The sequence below is a fragment of the Callospermophilus lateralis genome, chromosome 9, assembly GCF_048772815.1.
Source record: "Callospermophilus lateralis isolate mCalLat2 chromosome 9, mCalLat2.hap1, whole genome shotgun sequence".
Taxonomy (NCBI): Eukaryota; Metazoa; Chordata; class Mammalia; order Rodentia; family Sciuridae; genus Callospermophilus; species Callospermophilus lateralis.
This window is the reverse complement of record NC_135313.1, coordinates 50,507,950-50,529,966: the sequence shown is the minus strand read 5'-3', so window position 1 is coordinate 50,529,966 and position 22,017 is coordinate 50,507,950. Positions and strand designations below refer to the sequence as shown.

Below are 22,017 nucleotides of genomic sequence, written 5' to 3'. Positions count from 1 at the left end.
AAATTCTAGGTGCATTTTTTTTAACTTTACTGTATTATTATTATTTTTAAAATAGAAGAGCTATAGAAAATAATACATAAGGTGAACAGGAACTTTGATCCCCTGTTTCTTCCAAAGGCAGTAACAATAAATACATATATCACTTGAAGCTTGGAGTATTTGCACTTTGCAGCAGTAGTACCAAAAGGGCTGCCTTTTGTAAACACGACAGTCACTGTAAGCACAGTGGGTTCGTTTCCCGGGAATGGTGAAACTGACGTGTCTCTAATCGTGAAAGATGGCATTGAGCTGGGCACTCATGACTCGCTCATGATGTGAATGGCTATCGAAGGACATAATATTGTCTATGGGGATCTCGCAGCGAGGGGCAGCAGCTCCCGAGAAGATTGATCCGTGGCTTTGGGCCCCTGCCAGGGTCGCTGCAGGATAGTGCATGGTAAAGGCATAATTTTTTTCAAACTCGGTGGATGGTTCGTGTTTGAAAGAGAAGTTGCCATTGATGCTGAGCGGCGGACTGAGGGGTCCATCAAAGGAAGGGCTGGTGCAATCAGTCAGGGGGCTTTCAAAGAAGGGCTCCAGCGCTGCGCTGTAGGCGTGCGGTGGCGGCTTGACGTGGAAGACATGGGAGCTGTCCATGGTACCGTAGGGCGGACTGGGCAACCCTGGAGACTGGTAGGAGTAGGGATGCACTGGGAAGGAAGCGCTGGCCGTCGGCAGGTGCGGAGGCATATCCTGGTTCTGTTCTGGCAGAAAAGTCCGAGGGTTGAGCTGCAGGCAGCCTGCAACCAGGTTGGTGGTGGGCTGGGACAGGCCTTTGCAGAGAGTCTGTACGAAGGAGACCAGGTCAGGGCTTTTGCCTGAGCGCAGGATCTCCGACAGAGCCCAAATGTAGTTTTTGGCCAAGCGCAATGTCTCGATTTTGGAGAGCTTCTGCGTCTTGGAGTAGCAGGGCACCACCTTGCGCAGGTTGTCCAGCGCCGCATTCAGCCCATGCATGCGGTTCCGCTCCCGGGCGTTGGCCTTCATGCGCCTCAGTTTAAAACGCTCCAGGCGCGCCTTGGTCATCTTCTTCTTTTTGGGACCGCGTCTCTTGGGCTTTTGATCGTCATCTTCCTCTTCCTCTTCTTCCTCCTCTTCCAGGTCTTCATCTTCCTCCTCCTCCTCTCCCCCGTTCCTTAGGGAGTCCTCCTCGGCATTCATGGCTTCCAGGTCGTCCTCCTTCTTGTCTGCCTCGTGTTCCTCGTCTTGAGAACTGAGACATTCATCTGTCCAGCTTGGAGGACCTTGGGGCTGAGGCTCGCCCATCAGCCCGCTCTCGCTGTAAGATTTGGTCATGTTTCAGTTTCCTATATTCAACAGGGGAGAGAGGCAAGTAGAAAGAAAAGAAGAAAAATGCCACACTCAAAAGCCAGATAAAGAAGCCTTCAGCTTCCACTCCCTAATCCTGCACAAATACAAGTGAACAGAAGTACACTCCATTACAAAATGGATGACTCTGAGGAAAAGTTAAGTGCTGTGTTTCATAATGGCTTGTGTGTGCCCCGCTGGTACGCAGAATACAGGACTGGGCATGGGTGGTGATAGTGCTGGATACATATATGTGAGTATCATTCATGCATTTATGTTTTCTAGTGATTTATTCAACTGTTTATGGGGATTTCTCGGCAGGATGATGTGTGTGGAAATAAGCATATATTTCAGTAACTTCATGTTTATCTGCAGGTGTCTAAAATCACTCATAACTCTACAAAAAATGGCGAGTCTGAAAATCGCACTTTCTGTTCCCATCTCTATTCTGGCTTCTGGGTACTTAGTGGTTTAAGTTGGAGAGCGATTACATAATTTGCTAACACTGGCAGTGTTTTTAAAGAAGATTACATCGAATAGAGATTGAAGAGCAAATGCACGGAAGAGGAAAAGTAGTTTCTACAAAATTATTCCACCACTAACGAAAGATTTACAACAAACGTGGACAGGAGTCATCCCTCCCTCCCTCGCCTTTCTGTTCTCGCCTCCCATCCCTCACCCTCCGCTAAATTTCCACCTTGTACAAAAGCTCTCGCAACTAGGCGAGGGCTGGGGGCGCGGCGCAGAGCGCTCTCCCACGCGCCGGGGATCAGGTGCGGAAGGCTCCTCTCTAATAAACAGCCCATTGAAAGGGCCGCCCGTTCTTTATTGGGGCTTTTCAAAGTTCGCCTCAAACCTGCCTTTAAAAGATTGAGTAATTATAATGGTCAGCGATTGGCAATGACGAAGTTGCCGCTTCTGATACGGAATATAAAAAGCCTTTAGTAAAACAACTGAATTTTTGGCTCCAGCAGTGGACGATGATGATTTGACCACCTCTGGAGCAGTAACAGGTAGCAGTAGTGGTTTCTTTCCCTTTCTCCACTGCCCCCCTCTTCAACTAAACTTAACTCGGACCCAGCTTTATTTTCAAGACTGTGTATACGAAAGGTGCCCACATTCTTTTCATTCACTGAAAAGATAGATTGACTCTCCCGATGTGCATAAGATATATAAGCACAAATCTTGGGAGCAGTTGCCTTTTTTTTTTTTTCTTTTCCTTTCTCCCCCCCGCCCCGCCCTTTTCTTCTTACTAAAAGAAGTGAGCAAGTGAAATAATTATTTGTTTCTAGGACTTTAAAAAAATCACCGCCAGCAAATAATCAGTTACTGTTTATTTTTTTTAATCCACGAAACTCCTATACTATTAAAAATTTTAAATTTAATTAGAAAGCCTGCAGGGGGTACTTAAACACGGATTCATTATTAGTGAGTACTTGTGGGCAATTATAGGGAGGGATACTGGTCTCAATACACACACACACTCTCTCAAATGCGCACATACACAGTATGTAGGTACATCAGGTCTTCAATTACTGCTTTATTCTCGAGGAAAAAAAGAAAGGAAAAAGAAAGGGTTGTAATTACCTGTTGTTGTTAGTAGGTCCTGAGCAGTGATGATCTCATAACCCTGGGGCCTCCGGACGCTGTATCTTCTGCGTAGGCGAATTCCTCGTGTCCCGGCTGCGCTGGTGCTCAGGTTATATAGGCGAGGTAGTGATGCTGAGAGCGGGCGGGGCCACGAGCTGAGCAGCGAGCAGGTCCTTGCGCCTGGCACTTGCGCACGCGTCCAAGCTGCACGCTCCCTGCCCCCGCCCCCACCTTCCCCCCTCAGCCTTGCTCTTCTCCCGCCCTTCTCCGACAACCGCTCCCCTCACCCTCTACCCCTAACCCCCTCCCCTTCTTCTTCCTCCCCGGCATGCGCCATATGGTCTTCCCAGTCCAGCCAAGAGCCGGGAACCACGTGACCTGCCTATTTGTATGCCGCAGAGCGCTCCATTCCGGCCCCTTTGTGGCCAGAAGAAAGTGGCCCATCTGTCGCCAGTTAGAGACTCCGCGGACCTGTTTTTACCCGCAGGAGAGATTAACCCTTTCTGGCAGCAGAAGGAAGAGGGCATAGAGAGGGGAGGGATTTGAAGGAAGGGAGCGGGAAAGCTAAAGATGACTGGGTCTAGGTCAGAAAGAGAAGCCTGCGTTCGCGCGGGAACTAAGACACAAGTGAAAAGGTCAGAAAGCTGGGAGACTGAGGCACGCAATGAAGAGTTTTCGCCCTGGCACCGGCCTCCGGGGCAGCATGACTCTGCACTCTCCGAGAAGCCCATTTCTTAGTTTCTGCCCTTTGGCCAACATTTTGCTCATTGGTACCAAAGGTTGGCTTTTTCTAATGTCCATCAGCCCCCTCCAGGCAAATGCATACTCCATATAAAAATGACTTCATTTGTAAAAGCAGCTTTGAGACTAGTTCGCTAGCTAGATCACCCCAACCTAACCCCTACAGGCATAGAAATTTTGTACCTTCCACTTTACTCCCACTATATATGCCACTCTGTGTGCCCTGACCCGCAGCTAGCTATCCTCTCCAGAGACCCCTCTCTACTTCAGTTCCCCCTTCCACCTACTAGAATTTTGTGCTCAAAGCAAGCTAGTTCTGTCAGGTCTTGAGTTCCCTGTCATCAAGCAGTCAAGTGTGGGAATTGGGCTTCTCTGATGCTTGGATTTTACCTTTTTACAGGGGACACTAGGTCGCTGCAAAGAAACCAGTCCTGAGGGAAGTTGTGGTTGACAGGGGAGCAGACTTCCCATGGCTCAGCTTTATTGCCCAACACTGACCACTAGTGAGATGATAGGCACCCTATCACAGCCCAGCCAGTGCTCTTGGATTCTAATCTCTGGTCTGTAAGTAGGTACTTGGGTCAGTAGAGCTTTCCCCCCCGCCCCCCGCCCGCCAAAAAAAAAAAAAAAAAAAAAAAAAGTTAGAAACAGACCTATGTTAACAGGTCTTTCCCCTCTTTCCAAAAAGGCCATTAGAACAACCCTTGGAATAGCCTCTGTAGCATTCAAGCCTCCATTTGACATGGCCTCCACTTCCCCTTCAAGCAAAGACTACTGGACTTCCTGATAAATTTGATTAATTCTGAAGAAGTCATGTTTGTTCCTAAACAACAATTATTTAATGTTTCTGACCATGACATGTTCCAGAATGATAGTGTTTTTTTTTTTTTTTTTTCTTGGAAGGGAGGAGAGAGGAAAGAAAGAAGACAGGCAAGTGAAAGGAAAGAAAAGGAAGAAAAAGGGAAGAAGAGCTCGACTAATCCCGGTTTACTCTTTCTCCCCTAGGTTCTCTTTTAATCCTCCATTAACTTCTTACTCCCTAGCAAACCTGAAGCCCTTCTCAATGAATGCATCTGACTTGAATTGCTTATTAAAGGCAATTGCCCTAAATGTCCCTCGAGTTTGCAAACAATGTCAGGGTTGAGCTGCTGAAGTGGGGTACATCTGGGAAAGGGTGAGGATGGGGGAAGAGGGTCCTAATGAGATTGCATGTGTAAGGATGGTGGGGGGTTGCAACCATTCCTGTCCAGCACAAATCCAAAAGAAGAGAGCAGTTGTATGTTCTGACCAGTGGCCACAAGCATAAAATGAATCTTTCTGAGGTTCTGGAGAAGAATTGTATGGACTTTTGCTTTTCTACCTTGATTCCTCAGCTGACAAAGAGCACACAGAAAGATAAAAGAATTCACTAAGGAGCATGGAATCGGTATTTACTCTGATACCATCTGTGCCTTCAGAGCTGGGTTTAAACTCGAGGGATGTCAAGAGTGACGACTTGCAAAGGCTGGTCCACAACCCGGAGGTCTGAGGAGGTTCGCTGCAGTGCCTAAGAGCTGCCACTTTCCCTATTATCTATTTTTGGGGAGCTCAAGAGGAGATGTTGTGGGAGGAGTGGGAAAGAGGATTCCAGGTGACCCGGAGGCCCAGAGATGACTTACAGACCTCCCCACCCCCAGAAGTAAAAACTTCTCCAGTTCGAGGCATTCTGTGGAATACAGGAAAATCTTAGTGGAGTCAGATATTCCTGGCCAAGAAGAAGACCCGGGTGTTTACCTTACAAGATTCAGATGTAAGTGCGGGAGATACTAGACCCGTTTCTACCCTCTGCCAATGATTAAATCCACCTGGAATTCCCACTATGCGTCATTACACTGAGACCTGGGTTTTTGTACAAAAGAAGAGTCACTCCGGGAAGTTCCGGAGATCTGGCCGACGTCTGGTGTTAGGGTGACTCTTATTGGGCTTCCCGGCCTGCAGCCACTGCTGTGCACCAGCCTCTGCGCAGAGAACCAGAGAACGTCTACCCAAAGCACCAGTACCACGGCATTTGGCAAGTGCTCGCAAAGCCGGGGAGACTGCCGCCCCGCGATAGGCCGGCAAGGGAGGAGCTCAAAAGAACTTGGATCGAGGTGCTTTTTGTATGGGGGAAGGGACAGGAAAGTAGAATAGAGGTGGCTAGGATGCTTAGTTAGAGAAGACTGAACCGAGGTTCTGCAGAGCTCAGCGCTGAAGATGGTCTCCGTGGCCCCGCCACGCCTCCTAAATTTCCTTCTCTTTGGACTTGTTTGGACGGTTCCACACTTTTCACCCTCCTGATTTCCCAAGTTCTCTTCCTTTCTCCACGCTGTTGGTTAGCTGTACTCCCCCAGCTCCCGCCCCACTGGACGCTGTAGGCTGCCGAGCGGCACGCGAACCGCACGCGCAGGCAACAAAAGCCGCTTTCATGACTCACTGCCCTCGAGCAATGCCCTAAATCTGCCGCCCCCCGGGTCCCTGCACTGACCGCGCTGCGCGGGACAGGCGTCGGGGCCGTTAGAGCGGCAGCCGGAGCGCCCGCGGGAAGGGGGGCGGGAGGAGGCGTGTGGCCCGGGATGTGTTGAGGGGAGTGCGTCCTGGGTGGGGCGGAGGGGAAGGGAGGGGGTCGCGTGCAGGGATGGGAGAAGAAAGGGGACTGAGGCGTGTGGCCCGGACGTAGGGGGTGGGAAGCGTGTGGCTGGCGGCTAGGGGTGGGGGTGGGGTAGGGACGACGCATTCGCAGAGCTAAGATAAAGAGCAGAGGCCGGGCCGACGTACCCGGCGGTGACCTGTTTCCCGGGGAAACAGATGCTTGCTTTTGCGAATAGAGGTTTGCGTTCAAAGAAAGGACCTAGTGTGACCAGGGTGGCCCCTAGGATCTCGAGCGGCGCCCGCGTCCCCTCCCGACCTCTCGCAGCAGGGGATACGTCCCAGCTCCACGCATTCCAGGAGCAGGAGGCCAGGGATGCAGGGCACTGAGGGTATTTGGAAATCCTGGGGCTCAGAGGCCGCAGGAGCTGAGAGCTGAGAGCTATAGGGAACGTTCCCTCTCAGGCCCACTATCTCGAAGGTTCTTGGGAGCCAGAGAAGGATGATGCTGGTAAGGACTAGATAGCGGGCGCCGAGTGGGCTTTGCTCCTTCGCCTCCAGGGAGCAGGTTGGGCTCCCGAGTCCCAAGTCCTGGCCAGAGGCTAGAGCTACCCCAGCTCGACAGGCAGGCGGCGGGGGAGAGCCAGGAGCAAAAGAGACGCTATTAAAATGCCTCGCCATAGCCCCGAGCGCAAAACCCGTCCTCCCCAAATCTCCTGGGCTTGCGGCATAATCTTAATTAAGATAATTGATTCATATTGCACCTGCGAGAACGGAAAAAAAAATTGATTCCAACCCCCAACCCCACAAATTGCTTAGAGCTATTGGATGGAGTAGGACGCGGCTGTGATTTGGAGAGTGATTTAGTGCCGGGCTTCCCCAGCTCCGCCTGCTTGGGCCCTTTTATTTATTATTTACGTCCTCTCTTTCCCACCAGGGCCTTGGTGGCTCCCCTCCTGGTGTCCGGAGACCTCTAAGGGACTTCATCTCTGCTTCCCTGTCAGAATCGAGGGGTTTTCCCTAAACCGTTCAACACACAGAATCAACAACATTCAATAATCACAGACCGAGCAAGCAGACGTGGGTCTGGAGCACGATTGTCTAAGGCCTTGTGCGTCAGGAAGTCTGTGTATTCAAATGTATGTTCGCGTGTGATTGTAATTGAGTGTAAAAGTGTGTGAATCTGTGAGTATAATCCAGTGTCAAATTGTGTGTGAATGTGAACATGGGTGTATGTGAATATATACATGTGATTGTTAGTGTGTATGTGAACATTTGATTGGGTGAATGCTATATTAGTGACTATATTTGTGTTTGTGGGAACGTGTATAAGTGTGTGGGTTTAAGTGTGCACAAGTAAGTGTGTGTGTGCTCATGGCCATACCTACTCACCAGTGAGGAACGTGAACAGAGGGCCCGCACCTGTTTCTCGGGAAATGAGAAACAGCTTGTGGTCCAAAGGGGACTTGCCAAGCACCCAATGTTTGCCAGCCTTTGCCTTAACAGGAAAAAAAAAAAAAAGCTAAGCAAACAAAAATCCCCCGTAGTTGGGCATAGGTTCAGGAGTCAAGTCACACTGACGGAGTCTGGGCGCCCCCTGAACAATAACTATCACCGTGGGCTGGGAAAGGAAACCTGGACAAGTTCCTAAAGGCACGAGAAGAACTCAGGCAAGCCACGTTCAGAGCAGCTTGGAGGGCAAATGACTTCCTGAAAGAATCAGCACCGTGGACAATTCCCACACGCTGGCCCTGAAATGCGTCATATTGAGAAGGAACAACAACTCCTCTTTGAGCGGTCTTTCGCTTTTTCCAGTTCACTTTCTTTCAACATACCCGAATTTTTAGTCAGAGAGCCCTTGTAAGTCTGTATCTAATTAGCCACCTTATCAGAGTAAGTTTCCCATAACACTAGATATCTGGTTTTAGGGGCGTGGGTTAAACTATAATTAAAGCTGATGAAGTCTGAAACAAAGAAATCACAAATTGAATAATTTTTTAAAATGTCATTATAACATTTGTTCTCATTTACTATAAAGCTTTAAAAGTGAAATAAATCTATTTTTGCTATCCATAGAAATAGCAAAATATCTCTAGAATGATTTTTAAAAATTTTGCTTTTATTTTATGGAGTATACATTTTATTAATACAAATCTTTCCCTATCACTATCATTCTATCACCTCTCTAGTTATTTTATATTATAAATACTTTCTTTTAAGTTAATGGGGAAAATAAACTTACAGAAGCTAAATGTCATTATTTCCCCAGTGAACCACACAATTATCTAAATCATGCCAAATTTAAATATTGTATATTAATACACATGACTTATCCAGAATACACAGGAAGTCTAGTAGAGATTTGACTCTGAGAAGAGCAAATGCCTTTAGAAATTTAAATATCTTATAAATATATTCCATTTCCCCCCAACACGCGCGCGCGCGCGCGCGCGCGCGCACACACACACACACACACACACACACACACAATTTATGTAATTTTCAAAATGTCATCATTAGCAAACAAAATTCTTAGATTATTCAGACTTCACTGTAATGGAAAATATAATTATTTTTGATTCAAGAATTCACCCCTAGAGTCTCACCTTCTTTAAATAAAATGTTTTCTTTCCTTTTAACAAATGCATTTCTACTTGAATTAAATATTGATAATTTGACCTTTTATGTCTTTAACTAATCAAAGTGGGAAAATTCCAAATGTAGATCTTGGAGTTTGGCCCTGGTGGGTCTTTCCGCTTGAGTAGGCACTGAGATTAAAGGAGTTGAACTTCCTCTTTCACTGCTCTCTCCTTGCACTAATTGCTTATGCAAAAAATGCAGATTTGTATTAATTAGTAACTCCACTGATTAGTTCTGTGGTATTTTCACATAATAAATCATGCTGCAGACATGAATTTTGGCACATCACCCAGTGGTGGCTCAGGCTGCAATACAGATTTCATATTAAAATAAAATCTCTGACTAAATCTACCTTTCCAATGCAGGTACCATGAGCAGCCACCTGCTGGGAGCACCTGCCATGGGAAATTATTTTTAGTCAGTGACAAGTTGCTTTGGGGCCTAAACAGAACAATCTGATTATGAGGTTAGGTTCTAATAATAAATAAACAGATAAATAGTTAAACACATACATATATACTTGACATAAATGTGCCTAAGCTTACTCATTTTGTAGAAAAAAAAATGTTATAACAGAGAATCTGTTTGTAATAAGACTAGATATTTAAAAATAACTTCCCAATTTATTGATAAACACCATTGTCTATTTTCTTCCTGTGATATTTTTACTCCTGATATTCTGAGACTCATAACTCAAACTCACTGGTGTATCCTGTCCCTGCACACTCAAGCTAGTTCTAAAAAATAAAAGGTCCATAAAAGCTGGAGGAAGAGAAATATAAATGTCAGAAGCCATCACAGAGGGAATTGGCTACTCCTGCCATCTTAACATAGGATGAGAAGCTGCAAACCAGGCACTCACAGTTGCCTGGTGTCAGGCAAATTCTCCTCTCCCCATTGGTTTCTGTGTGAGCATCTATACAACTCCTTTCCTTTCTCTTGAAAGCATTTAATTTGATGAGGCAGATTACAACCAGTGTTGCCAAGATTATGAATTGAACCCAGGTGTTTTCTGTGCTCCCCAACTGTTTACATGCCCTTGTAAATCCTACTATTGGTGACACTGTCCCAAGACCTCTCAGGTGCTCTCAACTCCTTTATGCTCTTTCTGTTCCCTGCCCATTTACCTGTTGCAAGGAACCCATAAATTCATGCATTTTAAGAGGTTGGGATAGGGTGGAAGAGGGTGATGTTTAATCTGATGTCTCTATCTGGAGTGCTTGCACAGAACACAAAGAAAAAAGAATAAACATGTAATATTGACATTCAACATGATGAAGGCTAAAGGAGATATATTTTTTGGTGGAAGCTGGGGCATGATACTTCATTCTAGTGTTACAAAGGTCACAACCTCTGTCTACCTTCAAGACCTGTCTTTGGGTGACTAAGTATGTGGTTGGGGTGATGATAGGCAGCCTTTTAGGGAGGTTCTCTTCCCACCCTTCTCTCTCCCTAATCTTTCAGATGATTTGATGGTGAAAGGGAATGTTTATACATTTTGTGATCCTTTAATTTATTTATCTTAGAGATGGAGGGTGGAGCTTTTTCTTTTTTCTTTTTTTGGTACTGGGGATTGAACTCAGGAGCACTGTTCCATATCCCCAGCCTCCCCAGCCCTATTTTGTATTTTAGAGACAGAGTCTCACTGAGCCACTTAGTGCTCGCTGAGCCTTGCTGGCTTTGAACTCCTCCTATCTCAGCCTCCTGAGCTGCTAGGCTTACAGGCACGTGCCATTGTGTCCCTAGCAAAGTGGAGACTTTTCTAAGGAATAAATTTTCCAAAAGTTAAAAAAAGAGATTACAATTCAAATCAGTTAAGTTGAATATGCTTTTCTCTCTCCTTTGAGTTGATTCCTGAATCCTATTTTTTAGGGCTTCACATGGACAAGATTGATCATCTCTGATGAGAAAAAATAGCCTAGATTTTCATACTTGTCCACAATGCAGGAATATAGTAGTTACATAGAAAGCCAGGGTTGATTTCAATTAAGATTCCTTTCTTTTCTTTCTAGAATTTGTCTTCTCGGTCACCTCCTTTTATAAACAGCTGCTTCACTAGGTTGCAAGTAACTCAGCAAATCTGTATTGCATGCTTCTATGTGCCAGGCACTGTGCTGCTAGTTGTTAGGAGCACAGGGGCAAATATGGACATTAGACCTTGCTTTCTTAAAGCTTTCCATCTAGTATGAGAAAGATTTAATAAGGTTCACTCTCTACTGAGAGTATACCCACCCAAATTGAAGCAAATGCAGAAAAGAAAAACAAACTCACAAGTACACAAAAGCAGAGAAGAAAGGAACCTGACCAAGACTGCTGGCAGTGGAGCTTTAAGGAAAGGGGAGGGATATTACCCAGGTGAAGGGGGCTGAGCTGGGGTGCAAGACCTCCCTCAATCAAAACACACTGTAAAGGCTTTGAGCCAGAGGAGCCTAGGGAGTTTGAGAACCTGATACTCACCCAGTATAGGATTAGGAAGAGGAAGGATAATGGGAAGAGAAGAGATGACCAGGGAAGACAGGGACCTGCTTCCCACTGAAGAGATTTGAGCTATTGAACTGGGTGTGGCTGAGACTTTGGAAAGATTTATATTTTTATTTAAGTTTTTTTTTTAAAACCCAAGTGTAGAAAACTGATTACAGGGCTGGTTTGGGGAAGCTACTGCAGTAGCAAGAGGTGATGGTACTTGGACTGAGCTGGTTGTAGAGGAGATGGACAAAGTTAGAGAATGTAGTTCTGAGATATTTAGAAAGATGAGCCTGAAAGCACAGTTTAATTTTGTACAAGTTACCCAAATGGCCTTCCAAAAATCTATGATTATTTATAATCTTGGGTGAATGTTATTATTTCCTCAGAAATCACATACCAAATTTTATTTAGATCACCAATAATGACCCACAACATAACCACTTTGCACAATAGGAAATAACAACAGCAACAGCACACATCTATATACATTTAAGACATTCTAGGAACACTGAATTAACAGTTATGATTATTCTCATTTGAAAGTTGAAAAAAATTAGGTTTACACCAGTAAAGTAACATGCCCAATGCCACCTAGCTAATCTGTGCAGAGGTATACTCTGCTGAACTCCAAAGCTTCTGCCTTTGAGGTTTTATGTCAGACCAGGGAAAGGATCTGACCAGGATTTACTGACAAGTTATGTTTTGTAAAAATCATTTTGTTTGTTTCTAAGAAATAGTTTTAAGCTCGATGTTTTGTGGTCATTAATCTAAAAATACACACAACTGTGATATCAGTTGCCGAGTCTTTCTGAAAATAAAAATAATGGGGACATGGTAATGGAAAAGTGAGTCAATTACATCTGTTCATGTTTTGTAGTAAATCAGTCTAATTGTTGAAAAATTATCATGTTGGATGATACAACACAGTAAATTATTTTACATTATAACCTTTCTACTAAAAGTTCATTATTCAAGAATTTACTAAACCCAGCTATCTGGAAGATGAAGGATCACAAATTCTAGGCCACCCTAGGCAACTTAGCAAGACTTTGTCTCAAAATAAATGTTAAAAAGGATCAGGATGTAGCCCAGTGGTAGTGGGCCTCTGGCTTCAATCTCTAGTACCAGAAAAGAAAAAAATTTACTCAAACTTGTTATTCTGGTAGGGTTCAGATTGTTTTGGTTCTGGTAATATCTGGTTCAAAATAAAAAAATATTCAATTAATATGGCCTTTAATAAGGAAATGAATATTTTTGTTTTTTTTTTTAGTAAAATAAATCTTATTTAATTACAACCCAACACTTACTAAAAGGCATATTTGTTGCCTAAAAGCTTACAAAGGAACATTTTTTCACCTGTAATGGGGAAAGGGAAAGGCTCTTATCAGTATCATTAATTTATTGCTTATCTTCTTAGTTTTTAAACATGTGAAACATGGGAAATAAACAATAATACATGCATTTAAATATGGGTAGTTGATTAACAGGTGTGTCAAATACATAGTTATATATATACATACTGGGGATTAAACTCAGGGCACTCGACCATTGAGCCACATCTCCAGCCCTATTTTGTATTTTTTTTTTTTTTTAGAGACAGGGTCTTACTGAGTTGCTTAGTGCCTTGTTTTTGCTGAGGCTGGCTTTCAGCAGCCTCCTGCCTCATCCTCTGAAGCACCTGGGATTACAACTGTGTGCCACTGCATCCAGCTCAAATAAAACATTTTAAAAGAAGAAAACTAAAGCTTATCTTTACTGCTCTGAAGATAGTAATTTTCAGTTTTACGGAAACCATCTGTAAAAGTTGTCTATCTCCAAAAGCCCACTGAATGTGACCTTCAGGGTCATATTGCACATTAAGTACCAGTTTATCTTAGTTCACATGTACACCTATATACATCAGTCCCCCTTCATCCCCTTTCTCTCCACACATTTATGGTATATATATCATTTTGGATTTTTTCACATTCATTCCATGATCTTTTCAGGAAAGGCTAGCCTTTCAATACATGTACAACTTTTATTCTTAAATATTTGAATAAACCACCACTTCAGAAAAAGTTTTGCTTAACTACAGTATATACTAGATGAGGACTTACTGTTTTTTCACATTCATGATTGAACTAAAAAATTATTTCTGTATTCAATGTTGTAAAATTCTTTAATTGGAAATAAACATATTTGACATGTATATTTTTCTATTTAAAAGGATTAACCCATGCTAATAAATATTTTGAATGAATATTAAGATTAAAATTTGATAGTTGTGGCTATTTTAACTTATTTGGATTGTATGAGTAAACACAAACTACTGCATATAATCAAACATCAATATTAGTACACAAAGGAAGAGAGTCCTTCAGACAATTAATTTTGAAGTCCTGTGAAATTAAGTATACCAGGGAACATAAAAACAGAGAAGAAACAGAAGAGAATGCTGCAAATGCAGCCCAGCCCTGCAGAAGCATTAAGTTGACCATAGATGGATGGGAAATAATAAATATTTGTGCTTTAATTCACTAGTTTTGAGGTGGTTTACCAAGAACAATAGATACATGATATGTTATTATTAAAAAAATTCATTTTTTTCCAGATTGCTTTGAGAGTTTGATGTTTGATTAATTTTAAAAATCTTTAAATTTTTATCAATATCCTATACATACAGTGTTTCAACAAGTTTAACATGAACTATGCCTCACAGTAAACATTAAACTGGGATTCATCTGTTAGGGATTACACTAAATACTATAGAAAAGTTTATCTCTTTTAAACTTCAAAACAGTTCTATGAATAGGTATTGTTGCTGTCTTTGTCATTACACAGAGAAGGAATAAGTTACTTGTCCAAAGCTACATGTCTAGAAGAGTGTGGAGCATTTTTAACTTTTTACTTTTATTCTATTTAGATGAAGTGACTACCAATCTAATTAAGAGTGAAGACTAATATGCATATTGGGAAACTGTAATGCACTATATTCTGGATCCTCCTTCCTTTTCTCTTTACAATCCTGTACTTTCATTCAGACATACAAAGTCACACAAAATACATGCTGTACTTTTCATCTATAGTTGACACTATGGATTGGTTCACTCAACACCCATACTAACATTCTTGCATGCTTTACTAGAATGTATAGGTTGGAAAACTAAAACAAAGAAATTAATATAAAACATCTCCTATGCTCCCTAGAAATGGCATAATTTTGCAATCAGATTTGTTATACTTTAGTTTAGAACCAGTTTACACAGGGGAGTGATAGAACAGATTTATTTGGCTGGCTCAGGTATTCTTACAAAGTACTGAAGCAAGAATGTGTGGTGCTGGCTTTCTGATATGTCAGTTCCTTGACTCTAGCAAAGGCAGAAACGTTCTTAACAACCTAGTTTTATGATATGGTTTTAGATACTACCATACCTGGAATCTCAGTCTAAAGCCTGTTTCTTCAAGTCTTCTAATGTTTCTATGAGTTATCTATACCCATCATGAAATATATTTGTATGGATTTCAGATGAAGTTATATAGTTTTCAATTAAGAAATTTTTCCTGTTTGGTAATTGGGACCAGAAGTGCTATAGGTAACAGAACAGTAAGAACATGGGAATATATGATTAAGGAAATGAATTAGGTTCAAAAGTGTTAAAGGAGAAGTTGATATTAATCTATGGCACCCAGCAACTAGTTGATTAATTTATCATCCATGGTTATCTGGGACAAAGTGCCATACTGAGTGGCTACTGCGATGGGCAAGGACTATGTAAGGAACATAGAGGTGGGCTACCGGCTTTCAACTACTTAGAATAACTTCAGGTAAATACACATCTCACTCAAGCACGATTAAAAAAAAAGAAAGAAAAGAAAAGAAAAAAACCTGGGAAATTTTTATAAATTCTCTAAAGTAAATTCTAATCATTTTATAGAACTGATGTAGTCTGTTATCAAACAGGTGGTTGAATTACAGAGTAGTCGGCTGATGCTCAAATTGTGGTCCCTGGATTGGCAGCATAAGTAACAATTGGAAACTTGTTAAAAGAGGAAATTCTTTAGCCTCATTCCAGAACTAAGGAAATAGAGATTCTGGGGTTGGAGCCCAGAAATCCACAGTTTCAAGACATCCAGGTGATTCTGATACACACTAGAGTTTGAGAAACACTAAGGCCCCACCACATCCTCCTGCTGATGGGAAATGGATAAAAACTGAGAAATTTAGGGACAACATTTGGGAGGATTAAAATGGCTGCAACTACTTTAAATTCCTAAATTACATTGGGAATTTTTCTTTTCAAAATAAACACTCCCTTGTCCTGTATCTTTAGAGTTAGGGTCTGGGTTTCCTCTAAAGTACTCAACATGCAAGAGGATGTGAATTCTATTCATATCCCTCCCTTCCTCTTTCTCATTTTCTCTAACCTATGACTAGTGTCAGATCCCACCCAGGCTCAGCTAGGACAAGAACAATTTCATCCTGAGGAGAAGGCTAATAAGTAATTTCAAGGTTTTATTCGTTTTTACTGCCCTAAATGGTGGGAACAAATGTAAAACTAGCTTTTGAAAAGGCTAGCCTAGGGAGAATCAGGTTAAATTTATGAACATAGCTATAATCATTAGTAATTCTGGATTCAAAGTGCTGATGAAACCTCTGTGTATAGTTCCCAGTGTTTGCTCATAAAGTTAATGTACTATGAGCAAAAGATGACCTATATTTCATGGCACTCAAGTACCAAAAAAAAAATATTGATATGATGTGAAAAAAGCAATTCAAAGTTTAAAGCAGAAAAGTGAATTAATTTTGTACAAACTTCTCACTCACCCCCCTAACAATGCCTAATGTGTGCTTTGGAAATGACAGCATCTTTGAAAAATCTCTTCAGGAAGAGAAGAGATATAGGCAATATTATTTCTACATAGGAATCTTAATAGTAATTATGGTCATGGGTTTTTAGGAAGTATCACATAAGAGTCAGAGGCAAGTTGGTAATTTTACCCTAACACACACCGCAGAAAAATACTGGTGATTAGAATGATTTAACACAGGAAAAGCAATATCGTAAGCTTTCATGGGATCTCTGCAATTAAATTAGATCTAAACAATAATAACACATGAATGGTTAAAACCTTGGTTGTCACAAATAACCATGATGTGTTAATGACTGCTCACCCAATTCTCAGACTTAAGTCCATTCCTAAGTCTAAGCTTTGAATATAAAGGAAGCCAGGAAATCTGAAGAACCTTGTCATCACAAGCACGTGTCATAAATCTGTCTACCAGCCCCCTCTAAAAGTAACTTTGACCATTTGCCAAGGTAACAATATGGTGGGGAAAGGAAAATAGGCAGGTCTTTCATGGAGTATTGACTCCTAAATATGAACTAATATGTAAAGAATGTCAGCATGATCTACCTGAAAGAATGGCAATATATGAAGGTTAGGAGATGATTAGATTCAGCAGGTTCTAATTCTGTCACAACAGTACCTATGGGTTTGCAATCTATACTGTGATTTCTTTCACATTTCCCACATATAGAAATGACTGAATATCCATGTTTACTCCCTGACCCTCAAATGTGGGTTATGATGCAACCAAGGGCCAAATATTGAGCTTACTAAAAGTAAAACTGCCCACTAGAGAAAGTGCAGAGATCAGTCCATCATCAAAGATTCAAAAGATACTAGGTGACATGGCAGAAGCTACTAATTGTCTATCAAGAACTCTGCTTCCCTTTTATCTCATAACAATATATCTTCAAATTTTAGCTAGGAAAATAGGCATTCTGAAAAAGAGACTACAATTTCCTGCCAAATGAAACTACATGGGGCCATATGACTAAGTTGTGGCTCATGGAATGTGAGTGACAGTGATGAGAGAAATTTCTGGATCTTGTCAATCAAGTGGATTGATGTGCCTACTCCTTCCTTTTGTGCTGATTGAAATATAGACCAAAGCACCACTGTAGGGACGATGTGTCAACAACATAGGAGAATTTGAGCCATCATAGAGCCTCTAAGCTCTAGTGTGCCTACACAAGAACTTTCACTTGAGTGAGAGATAAGTCTTTATTTACTTATTTATTTATATCTATACCATTTTGGATCTCTCTGCAGGAATTGAATCTATATGCTAACAAGTAGAGGTGGCAATTCCTCTCATAGCCCCGTTAAAATCCTACATCCCCTTTCCTTGCCTTATGCAAAAGACAAATGGCTCTTGGCGAATGTAAGTTGAATGCTATAAACTTAATCAAGTGGTGATTGTAAAAGTCGGTGTTATTCCTATGATCTTTCTAGTTGAGTAAATTCCTGACTCTTGGTATTCAGCTATTGTTCTTGACAAATGTTTTTTTTCCCAGGGAGCAGAGAGTAGCAGAGCAACATGATTCGATGCATTAAACTTTAGTTATACCAATTCTTCCACTCTATGTAATAATTTGCCTTAAAATTTTGGTAATCTCACCAGTCCATAAAACATTATGCTTGTCCATTATATAAATGACCATTGATGTTTTATCATTATACCAATGATGTTATAGTGATAGACATGGGATGTAGAAAGTAGCAGATACTCTGGTTCCATCAAAAAGTTTCATGATGGCTAGTGGGTGAGAAGTGAGTCTGAGGAACATTTGGAGTTGAATGGGGCAAACAGATATTTCTTCCAAAGTAAAAGGCAATTTGTTTCACTTTGTACCTCCAATGTCTAAGATTAAGAGTTTTCATCCAAAAATTATCAAATTGGAATAATTAAATTTAATTTAAAAAGAAAGGAAGGTAAATATAGGCATTTTTTCCTATGCATATTTACTTGGAATTTTTAATATAAATTTTATAAATAGCTTGAAAAAAATGACTTGAAATAAGAGATGTTTATATATAGAATTCATTCAAATTATCCATTAGATAATTTGAATGAATTCTATATAATGTAGGATAAGGAGACCATAATGATTTATAGTAAAAGAAAATGAATTATTTGCATGGTTAGAATACAGCTTCAGCATATAAAAGATGCAAGGAAAAATGTGCTCTGTCAAATAGACTGAGACTGGATATGTAAAATAAAACAAAAGGCTGTGGTTGCATTACATCCTTGTCTTCCAGTATTAACTCATATGACATTTTACAAAAATGAGTAATAGAGAAATTGGTGAGGAAAAGTGAAAGTGCAGTGAAGAAGTTTGAAGTGATAGTGCTCAAAGTGAAACTGGATGTGATCAGATTTGAGAAAACAGATAAGAAAGTAAAGATAGGACAAGACCTAGTGCTGCATGAAGCTGCTGAACCAATGATAATGAAAAAGTCAGATAAATTAAAAATATAGTAAAGAAGCCTCAATATAGTTTAGGTTAAGTTGTATTAGAAGAGAAACCCACTTACGGTGAAAATGAAGCATTTACATCTATTTTGGATTAAAGATTCTAATGTAAGTAAAAACCAATCAGTATGACGACCATGTAGGCCAAGTATTGAATTTAGATGCTGCATTGAAAGAAAACAGTAATTACAAGAAGATTAAAGAGAGACATTTCACTATTAGTAAAAACGCTGGTTTCAGCGTTTCAGAAATTGACAAGACTTTACAGAATTCAAATTGAATATAAATGAAGTTATAGTAGATTTTTCTTACCAGGAGGATGTCGATATTATCATATTATCACTACTGGAAAGACTAGACATGCAGTTACAGGAACTCAATGAAGACAAATACATTAACAAAAGTGAGGAAGTGGTTTAACAAAAAGGAAGATGTGCTTGAAGAAGTGATCCAGCCAAGTCAAAACCCTTCAAATTAAAGGAAATATCAGGGATATTTCATGGCATTGAATGTGGAAAAATGCAAAATGTCAGAAGCTGATACAAATTTATAAGAGTTACAATAATTCAACAAGGCATAGAAAAAATGCTTCATCTCTTTATTAAGTTGTATAATGAGAAGATTTGGCCCAAAGTATTTAAACTACTTTTGGTAAGTTGTCTTTGTTTGTCTGTTTCTTTGTTTGTTTTACAAAGAAATCATATATTTTAATCCTCTGTATCTAATGTTCTAAATTTCAGTGTACTAAATATACTAAATATTAGCTGTATAATTTTTTTAATTCCCAATATTAAGAGAGTTTTCAATGCCTTGTCAAAAAATATTCGAAGGTCACAGACTAATTGTAACTTCCAGTTGATTATTAAAATTACTTCATATGTTTCAGCTTGCAAAGTCACTTTTATAGTCCCGAGCTACCATGCAAAGCTAGGATTGCCTGTATTGATTATGATGCAAATACAAAAAAAAAAAAAAAACTAGTGCTGGCATTTAAAAAAGAAAAAAAAAAGGCACTTAATTTGGCTTACATACTTGAAATGTCAAATGTTTTGTCTTGGTCCCAACATGGCTGGAATCAGGATTGAAATGAAATAAAATTAACTCAGTTTTTCCTTCATCCTAAATTTATGTACTGAATTCCTTTTTTGGGTTCCATGTGATGGCCTCCAGTGACCTCACCCCACAGTAGCAAAATGACTTTAAGAATTCTATGTTTATACTTACCCAGGTTCTAGTCCAGTGAAGTTGAATTCAGTAGAACTTTTATTTTAAAATCAGTACTCATGTACATGTCTTCAGACTTGCACTTATCCACCTCAGGTTATTCTTCCTTATACCCCAATGACTATAGCCAGGCATATGGGATCTGATATTTGTCTTGTAATCACACAGACTATTAGTGAAGAACTGCAAAGTACTCAGCAGAAAATCAGAGGAAATATGTGACAGACAAACTATAGATGTCCATGGCATATCCTTAGTGACCATCCACTCCTATAGCTTTAATTGTTCTCCACATGAGAGTAGCTCTCAGATCTGGCTTTAGAAAATGACCTGTTTCCCAACTCCTTTCTAGCCAACTCCTCTTTGACTACCAGCAAGCACCTAACAATAAACATATCTGAGGATGAACCCCTTATTTCTCCATCCCCAACCTCAGCCAAGCTGATGTCTCTTCTTTGTTTCCTCTCTCAACAAATATCATCACTGCCCTGGTGGACCCCATTGTTTAAACTAGAAAGCTGGGAAATAGCTTAAATTCTGACTCTTCCTCTTCTCATATGTTGTTAATTATACCCCTAATGTCACTGGAAAAAAAAAAACCCATTTCTCTCCTACCCCACTTCGGCTCCCATCTTTATCTTTTGCCTATATCATAGCAATAACCTCTTTAAACTTGATAAATAGCCATTGTTTTTAATTTTCAAAAAGTTTGTTAAAATACACAAAACATTACATTTGCCATATTTGCCATTTTTAAGTGTACAGTTCAATAATATTAACTTCATTCATACCATGTTCAACAATCACCACCATCCATCTCTGAACTCTTTTCATCTTGCAAAACGGAAACTCTGTAACCATTAAACAATAACTTCTTTTTTCCTTTTCTCCCTGGTCCCTGGAAATCATCACTCTACTTTGTTTCTACAAATTTTCCTATTCTAGATACCTCGTGTAAACGAAGTTAAGTGGTACTTGTATTTTAGTGATTGGCTTAGTTCCCTGAGCACAATATTCATAAGATGCATCTATGTTGGAACATGTTATTTTCCTTCCTTTTTTTAAAGGTGGAATAATGTTTTATTGTGGACAGACATCATATTTTGCTTATCTGTTCACCTGTCAATAAACACCTGGGTTGTTTCTTCATTTTAGCTTAGCATTATGACTAACGTGGATATGAACATGCCTGTACAGGTATCTCTTCAAGATCTTGCTTTCCATTATTTTTGGTATATGCCCATAAGTGACATTGGTGAATTATTTTGTAATTATATTTGTAATTTTTTGAGCTACTGCCATACTACTTTCCAGTGATTAGACTGTTTTACACTCCCGTTTCTTCACATCCTAATTATATTTTTTATAGTACCTATCTTAATGGGTGTGAGATTCTTAACTTTGTTTTCCATCTTCTGATCTGTCTTCATAGTATAGCTTCAATGATCATTAATAGAACATATTAGGATCATGCAACTACCCTTTTCCAATACTTCATGGCTCCTCCATTGCCTTCAGGATGGTCTGACTTTCTTAATATGTCTTATGAAAATTTTCTTGATTTTCTCCCTTACTTAACTTTCCTAGTCTCTCAACAGCTGCTTTTCCTACTCCTCCTCTCTAATCCCTCCTCTACTAAGTATACACACATATGCACTCGATGCATCAGTCACTCTTAAACTTGCTCATGTCTGTGGAAATGCTATATTTCTTTCTTATTTGCAACATGATTTCTTCTGATAGATGCTCTTTCTTCCTTATCACCTGGCTAGTTCTGGCTTGCCTTTGGGGCCTCAGGATAGACAGCATTTTCTCAAAAATTGTTAAATTTCCTCTGCCAAGCTGCATCAGTAGCCCTAACATGCTCCCAGAGCACTTTATCCTCACCCTGACATGGCACTTAATTTATAGTTATCTGTGTACTTATCACATTTTCTCTGCTCTGGAAGTGTCCACTCCATAGCTCTTTTTAAATTTTTATTTATGTATTTATTTTGGTACTGGCATTGAAACAATGGGTGCTTTACCACTGAGTTACATCCCCAGACCTTTTATTTCTTGTTTTGAGACATGGTCTTGCTAAGTTGCCCAGGCTGGCT

The 22,017-nt window shown here is 40.6% G+C and overlaps 1 protein-coding gene across 1 annotated transcript; it reads right to left on the bottom strand.

Annotated features, from left to right (window-relative positions):
* Positions 1-264: 264 nt before the first annotated feature.
* Neurod1 (neuronal differentiation 1) lies at positions 265-1,335 on the bottom strand. The gene has a single exon (XM_076866511.1). The coding sequence runs from the start codon at positions 1,333-1,335 to the stop codon at positions 265-267; it is 1,071 nt and encodes a 356-aa protein (XP_076722626.1).
* Between the last annotated feature and the right edge of the window lie 20,682 nt (positions 1,336-22,017).